Here is an 8,640-nt window from a genome sequence, read left to right as displayed (position 1 = left end):
ATATATTGTATAATAGCATACTTTTTTCTTTTTTATATGTCGAAAGAAGAGCCAAATATAATAATATTGTTTGAATTATCCTTTGTAATTATATAACGGTCCCAACGTGGTGCTTTGAAATCAGCTTTCACTTAAGGGGTGATTGGAGGTGGAGCTAAACAATTATGTGGTTTACTCTCAATATGGTTTCTTGGTCGCGTAAATTGTTCTTGCATGTGAAATCTAGGACTGGAGCACTTACCAACTCTTCTCTGGCAAAGTCTGCTCAATATTGTGCATCAAGATATTGGCATTTTCTCGTACACATATGGTGATTTGTTTCAGTTCGTATGGGACACTGCACACCTGTTGAGGTGATTTGTGTCCATCCTATAATCATGTTTTCATGTTTTTAGTAATATATGTATGTATTTTTAAATTGTAATTTAAAAAATATATATAAATAAATACATACAGTTTTTTCAAAAGGGAGCATATGTTGGTAGTTGTGTTAGTAATTTTTTTTTAATATTTCGATTTGATTAAAATTCATAGTATTTCATTATCCACTTCTCAGTCACAATACTTTTTAAAAAATGACCTAAAGACATCTTGTACGGACCTACCCTTTTCTATGTCAACGATGCCTTAAAAAATCTTGGTTATCTTGCGTTCATATCAAGACTTTTTGCCGATTTTGTTTATCAAAGTATATTCAAACCACTTCTGATGTAAGAGTGTTGATCAAAGAATATTCAAACCAAATTTTGGTCAATAGGAGGGCGCAAAAACAATTATCACTTCTCAGAAGGCAAAAATTCACGTCAAAAGCAATAAAATCGAGTCGGTGCCGTCGCAGTGGGAACGCTCGGTAACGAGCGTTCCCACTGTGACGGTGCCGGCACGATTTTATTGCTTTTGACGTGGATTTTTGACTTCTGAGAAGTGATAATTGTTTTTTGCGCTCTCCTATTGGGCAAAATTTGGTTTATATGTTCCTTATTTAATTTGTAATATTATTATAAGAGTTGTAGTATAAACGCTAGATTACCAAACGCACACACTGCGACGGCGATGGCACGATTTTATTACTTTTTTTCTAAAAATCCAAAAAATCTTAATAAAAACCCTAGAGAAAAATGGGTCACCTCCGTGAAAAACCTTTTTTCAGCTCAAGTCACAAAGTACATGCTATAAATCAGAAACAATTAAAGTATCTGTCACTTTGAGAAAAGATTAGTGTAGCCGTTTTTAATTTGCCTTAATGGCAAATTAAAAACTACAAATACATTTAAAAAGCTCGCCACCTTTTTAAGTGCTATTGTGATTGGTCGCTTCACTGAAAAGAGTAGGACAACAAAATCTAGCCTGGATATAAATATACTGGAACGCGAGTAACCAAAAATTACTTCCTCTTAAACACTTCTATTGGCATATTCGTTCAAAGTTCAAGGATCATATTCAAGGACGGAATAGCGTTGTCTGTAACGTCTCAGGTTGCGGGTTCGAGCCTCGGCAGCGGCACTCGAATTTTTATTTAAAAAAATGCATTAATATTTATAAAAAAAAAACCGGCCCCAGCTGCAGTTATATATATTGGTTATATATTATATTACACATAATAATTTATGATTCCCAGACTTTCAGTCTTGTAGGTATTCATACTTAGTTAGTAAAGATATACCCCGTTGTAATGCATTGAGCTTACGCCTATCAGGCTACAACGGAAAAATAAGAACTGTCCAACTTAGATTTCAACTTCATATCAGCGAAACCGCCGCTTCTCTCTTCGCATCCAGTGGTACAACGTCGGCAATCCATAATTCAACCCGCACCGCCTATGGACGCACCCATGAACTTCTCAATTGTTGCGTAATATATTCATTATTTAATTGACTTAACAAAATTAACCCTATTTTTATTGAAAATGACGGGTTTTAAAGAGAGATTTTTAAAAAAAAATTGACAATTGTATTATTATCAAATAAGTTAACTCTGGGTTTTAAATAATCAGAAATATTTATCAATAAATTACGATGCCAGGCATCGTGTTTCGTACATTTAAAAATAATACTATTAGATCATAAAATTTCTCCTTGATTATTTTTATTAATTTAATAATTTTGCAACATTATAATTTAGTTTAAAAAATCGGGATTTTTTTACGAAAAGATATGTTTTGTGGCCAATATTTAAAAAAAATTAAATTGTATTGCGAAACATAAGATAACAATTAATAAAAATATTCAAATCGTATTAACGGAAATATAATAATTAAATAAGAAACAAATGATAATTAATATGACGGGCATCTTGTTAGGTACGTTTTAAAATATTATTATACAGTATGATTTTTTAACATAAAAATATATTAGGCAGCGTAGCTAAAATTTAACTGATATATAAAAATAGTTTTCTATTTAAATAGATATAAGGTTAAAAAAAATCTTGTTTATTATATAATATTTGATTTGATACTTTTACATGTAATCTATACTATCTTCTTACACATATTAAACTGATGTAACCATAGCAATAATATCCAAATCAAAGCCTATACAGAATTGATTTCGAGCCACGAATTGAACGTAACTGATTTATGCAACGATACAATCGAACCGTATTGTTTCGTAGTAGGGGAAAGACTTTCCACGTATATATAAAGAAATTTTTCATACATTTCACAAATCACTACCAATAGCCACAATCTAAACTGAGCTCCAAACAATGCTTCTAAAACTATTCGTTTTGATATTGACGCCTGGCATTTTGTGCGCCAGAGACGATAGGTTTTATGGCCCTCAAACTTTCAACAATAATAATAACAACAACGACGATGGATCATCACAACCTGCGAGATATTCTGAGCCTGTGAGTACATTTAAAATATTTAAAAAAATCTCTTAAATAATATATTTTTTTCTAAAGGATGGACCAAGAGCTCCTCCTTCAGCGATTCTCACGCACAAGCAAGGATTAACAAACGGTACGATTAACAACTTAAAAATATAATATGTAGATAATATTTATTATTTTATTATAGAAGGTGTATTCAACTACGTTTTCGCGGCCGACAACGGTTTAAAACAAGGAGAATCGATAGCTCCTGACGGCACGAGAACAGGAGCTTACGAATATGTGGATCCTAACGGAAAAACAGTTTTCGTAAAATATACAGCTGGAAAGGACGGTTTTAGGGTGAGTCCCCCATATTAATTGTCTGAGCTTTGTAAAAGTTTAAACTCTCTCTAATTAGTGAATGAATTTTACGTGGACATCGCTCGTCGGCGAAGCTATATTAAAACTTTATTAATAAGGGCTTTAATAACTCTAAAAGTTTATATTAAACACGGTGTTGCTTTGAAAAGCAACAACATATTAATTTTAGATAGTATACTGCAGTATCACAAAGCTATCGTGTGCTTAATTAAAATATGCAATAATTTGATTATACAAAGCAGTAATTTAATAAAATGATTCAAGAGCAATAATCATATTAAAATAAACGTCCTATTATTTATTATTTTATTGCTTTTTTGATTATATAACATACGTTAAAATCATATGATTCAATTTAAGATGAAAATTTTCCCCATATTCCAATTATTTTTTATTAATAATTTTTATTTTGACTTTAAAATGCTTAATAAAAAGTAATGCGCTCATGAATTTACGCTTTGCACTCATACATTTGAGCTTCACGCTCGAAACCTCGTTTTTTTGCTTGTATTTATTGCAATCTTATTAGTGAACTATAGACGTTATTAAAATCGTTCAGAATAATATTCATTATATTGTATATTTCTCGCAGAAGGTTAATAGCTACTGTTTATTAATATAAACATCAGTAAATAAAAACATGCGATAGCATTAAATGTATGACACAATTCAGAAATGAATCACTTAATAAAATAATCTTATATTATATTTATAAAATAAACTAATCGTACTCCATTTTAAAGCAAGTGTGAATATGTATCAGTAAAATATTAATATCAAACTGTATTTAGATACACGGTAATTTATTTTAATGGATAAAGCCAGATTTTTATTTTCAGGTTTTAATTGAATTTTATTAAATTCGATAATAAAAACTGTTTGATTTTTATTAACGATATTTTTTTGGCGTTTTTTATTAATTAATTAATAGAATTATAAAGGTTTATGTATCAGTTCAAAGTAGCAAAAATAAAATTAGTCTTACTTGGGACACGGCGGGCCGGCTACGGCCCGAGAGCCGTAGATTGCCATTTATCTATAGTACTATACAATTGTATTTATTATTTATTTTATTAATTTTTTAGCTAATATAGCTTGTTTATACACTAAACAAATTTAATCGAAACATATATATAAAACATTATATTATAGTAGGTTTAACAGAATATAAAAAAAATACAATTTAAGAGAACTTGAAGAGTGGTAAAACATTTATTATTTATTAAAATATATCTGTACATTATCACACATTATTTATAAAAAAAAAATTTAAAAAGCACATAATCGTCAATCCATGTTTTTTTGTTAGAACATTTTCGGTGGAATAAAAAATGTAGAGAGTCTCTAACATTTTTGCAATCTGCCAATTCCTCCTATTTAATTATTAATATAGTTCTTATATTACCAAATCATAGATAATAAATTAGTTAGATCATATAGCTTATTATTTATACACTAAATAAATTTAATCAAAACATAATATTATATATGTATGTACATAAAAAGAATATAAAAATACCTATTATTATAATTTTTTTCTTAATGTACGAAAGTGTTTCTTTATTCTATTGAGAAAACCCGCTACATTTTTTATTTTAATAATTTTATACAAATTCACACCTCCATACATTATTCCCCTGGCCGTACTCGTTTTCATATACCTAACTATGCTTAATTTGTCTCTATTTCTAATATTAAACTTTATGTACATCTTTAATTATTATTAAATAATTATTAAAATACGCATAAAAGTTTCACTAATAATAATAAAATTTATATTAAATCTGTGCTGCCTTTTGCGATTGATTTGATACAAAAGGACATTGCCGCTTTTCATATTTCAGCAAAAAAAATTAAAAACTTTCTTAATAACGCGTCGTATTCGGCGCTCTTCAAATATTTGCCAACGCGTTCCAAAAAGGCACAAAAGGGCACAAAGTCAATTTCGTCAAAAATCATAACAATGCTAACGTAACATACAATTACAAAAAGAGTTTTTTTATATCATAAGGTATTTACATAACGACGAAAAAGTCTGAAATTAATAAAAACTCGTTTGGCATTCTCACGCTCCGTTGAGCTATTTTATACAGAATATGTACACACGTTCACGTGAACCGTAACAAGAACTGTTGCTTTTTATTCGGAATGTTCAATCACTGGTGAAATTTACGCTTTTTTACGCTATTGCAAAATAGTTGGATAATATTTATGATGATTTGCTCAATATAGACGGTCGTTGAATTTCAAAACCTACTATAATAGACTAAAACAAATAAAACGATTCACATATCTCTGAATTCGAGAGACGTTGCGAAATTAACCTAAACTATTTGTGTGAAATGAGTATTTTTTAAATAAAAAAAGCATTTAAATCTACTGTGACATAGTGATGTTTAGTAAACGTTTCATAATTTTCAATACATTTCTTTGATATAATTTCACCCACATAATTGCGTCGTTTTTTATCGTCATACAAAACAAAAATTATTGAAACACAACAGATAACTATCTGCGAATGATACACTTATAAATGCACCTTCAATTAGTCTATTTAATAATCGAACATAATTTTTTTTTGTACCTGCTCGGTGAAAATCCGGGGCTGACCGCTTTGTACGGTCTGGCGGTTTTAAGTGCGAATTCCTTTGCTTTTACACTATTGATTAATGGAACCCATTTATGGATCTCAGCCCGGATTTTATTATTTTTAGATGTAAACATACAATGCTCATATTACCAGTAAATTTTAATGACTCTTTGACAAGTCTGGCATAACTAAAATTCTAAAGTCAAGTTCCAATGAGAAACGTAAGTCTTAGAAATAGAGAGAAGTCCAATTTGACCAATGATGATTTTAATACTGTTTCCCTTAAATATATATTCCTGATGGCGATGGCACGATTTTATTGCTTTTGCCGTGGATTTTTGACTTCTGAGAAGTGATAATTGTTTTTTTTTCGTCTTCCTATCTATCAAAATTCGGTTTATTTATGCTTCATTCTAAGTCGAAATATTATTATAAAAAGACTTAATATGAACGTTAGATAACTGAGGGTTTCCACTTCTACGGCACGATTTTATTACTTTTGCCGTGGATTTTAAAAAAGAACGTCATTGGTGGAAGGCAGGTGAGGGAATTTGCTCTTCTTGAATTTTGCCATAAAAATATATTGCAGCCAAATAGACACATGAAAATCTAGTAACAATTTATTTTATAATATAAATTATTACATATATAGAGAAATTTAGATGCCGCTATCAGACAGTGGAGTTATAAATGCAGGTATTGAAAGTCGGAGAGTCTTGCATGGAGTGTCGAGCTGTGATTTTGGTGAGCATGTGGGATCTTTCGTGTCGATAGCTGATTCAACCCCGTGACGTCTCTCCTGTTAAGTGTCATATATTGTATAATGATGCTTTGAGACACCTCTGGCGTTTCGTAGACAAGGATGTTTGCGAGTCAATTGCATCGATTTTTGGACACACCCGAAATGTGCTCACGGTCTAAACAGCTACTCCGGACCAAAGATTTTAAGAACAATAATGTGTTGTCTAGCGCGCATCCTATTCAAACAAAGATTAGTTTTTCAGTGGTACTTATGAGTGATAAAAGTCTCGTGTCTGTCTTTTCGTATGTGCAAATGGTAGTTAAGAGAGATCTTTAAATTATAACAATTTGTGCATATGGTTGAAAGCCAAACACCTTATTTATTGATTATTATTTACATATAATTCTACAGTACTGTTTTTTTAAACCATTTTTTTTTCTAGAAATACGTTTCACGTTATTTGTGGTTATATAAAATTCAGGTGTGGAATTCATTTTCAATATAATAGTATTTATTTATTCATATTCCATGACGAAACATCGAAGTAGTGAAGTGTGAGCAATGTTACGGTTGTAAAATTCGCAGAAGATATACGGTAACACATTTTTAGTACAATATCGTATACCCCATATTCACAGTCATATTTAGGTCTATATTTATTATTATTGAATTCTGGCTATTTGCACTGAAAGCCAAAATAGACATCTAGAATGTGTTCACAATATTATTTACTGTAAAGAATTTTATTTTTTATTTAGCCATACACTATTTATATAATTATAGCAGATGGTACACGGCGTATACTTCCGTATATCCTGAGTTAAAGCTGGTGCGTTATCGTGGTGCAAAATTTAAAAATGTGTACACAATTCTGATCGTTTTATTTATCTCACGCAAATGGTGTATAACTGCAATGTAATATTCCTTATTGGCATTACGATCTGGCGATGAATATATCGGTATAATTGAAGAAAACAGCGAAAATAATCTTAGCATTTCATCTAACTTGACGTGCTTTTTTATATTGCAACAATCGTACCTTTCTTATTGTTGTCTTGTTGAAGCAATATTTGCTTGTCAGTATTTTTTTATTAATATGAATATTTAAATTACAGATTTTGGAAGGTGATCATATCCCTCTGCAGCCACAAAACTATAAACCTGATCCTCAATATCAACCACCAGAATATCAACAGAAAAACCAACAAAAACAAAGCAACGATGGCAAATATCAGGCTGAAACTGAAGACTACGAATCAGACGATGGTCAGTACAGGTCTCAAAATAAGCAACAGAAGCCTCAAAAGCAGCAATATCAACAACAGAGGCCTCAACAGCAACAACAACAGAGATACACTCAGCCGATCCAACAGAATAAGCCTAATGTGATTATTTGTTTTAATTATGTCATCTGTTTTATAATGGATAATGGTAGTTTTATTAATTGTGTGCATGTACAGGGACAATTACTTCAAGGCGGTCAACAAAGAGGAGGGTCAGATCAAGGAAAATCGAACAATGAAGGTGGAAGATCAATGTTATATAATGTGGAGCAGAGACACAGCGTAAACTACAGGCGGTATAAAGACAACGGACAATTAGTGAGTTACTTTTTTTTGGAATGATATCAAAGATAAGATTATAATAACTATGATTTTGAACTAGGCTGGCAGTGATGATGGATCTAGTAACCAAGGAGAGCAAGCAGCACCCCACGCTTTCGGCGGCGGTTACAATTTCGAATTCAAAGGCTGATAAATTATTGTGTAATTAAGTTAAGGTTATTCTTTATATAAATAAATAAGTTTACCAAAGTAACATTTTTTTCATATCGTTTGCCATTTTTATAATTAATAATTAGGTATTATTATAAATAGACATGATATGATGGAATCAATTAGGATTTTCTTGTTGCTTCGCCGAAGCAAATTTTCAGTCTCCGAAGCCAGGCAGATGATGGAGAAACCTCTCCATATTTAATTTAATGGGAATGGAGTCGAGAGCGCTGCACCATTCAGCGATAAATTAGCTGTCAACTACCACGCCAATATCATTATGGATAAAATATATAGGTATAAGTAATTTTCATATTATGTAATGCATATATAGG

General features: G+C 30.8%; 1 protein-coding gene across 1 annotated transcript; it reads left to right on the top strand.

Annotated features, from left to right (window-relative positions):
- The first annotated feature begins 2,669 nt into the window (after positions 1-2,669).
- Positions 2,670-8,348, top strand: LOC148226964 (uncharacterized). Its single transcript, XM_088202704.1, has 6 exons — positions 2,670-2,850; positions 2,908-2,965; positions 3,023-3,177; positions 7,646-7,915; positions 7,991-8,131; positions 8,196-8,348. Exons 1-6 carry the CDS (start codon positions 2,707-2,709, stop codon positions 8,283-8,285), a joined length of 858 nt encoding a protein of 285 aa, XP_088058830.1. The 5' UTR covers positions 2,670-2,706; the 3' UTR covers positions 8,286-8,348.
- Positions 8,349-8,640: the final 292 nt, after the last annotated feature.

Source organism: Plectrocnemia conspersa, unplaced genomic scaffold (genome assembly GCF_051122295.1).
Source record: "Plectrocnemia conspersa isolate PC_06_02 unplaced genomic scaffold, ASM5112229v1 ptg000013l, whole genome shotgun sequence".
NCBI classification, from domain to species: domain Eukaryota; kingdom Metazoa; phylum Arthropoda; class Insecta; order Trichoptera; family Polycentropodidae; genus Plectrocnemia; species Plectrocnemia conspersa.
Note: the sequence above shows the minus strand (reverse complement) of the source record. Positions and strands in the feature narration are given on the sequence as shown.

Excerpts from the sequence above, each read along its gene's own strand:
- LOC148226964 (XM_088202704.1), top strand. The coding sequence starts at position 2,707 with ATGCTTCTAAAACTATTCGTTTTGATATTGACGCCTGGCATTTTGTGC. Across the intron at positions 2,851-2,907 it reads CTGCGAGATATTCTGAGCCT|GATGGACCAAGAGCTCCTCC; the intron begins GTGAGTACATTT and ends TTTTTTCTAAAG. Across the intron at positions 3,178-7,645 it reads CTGGAAAGGACGGTTTTAGG|ATTTTGGAAGGTGATCATAT; the intron begins GTGAGTCCCCCA and ends TTTAAATTACAG.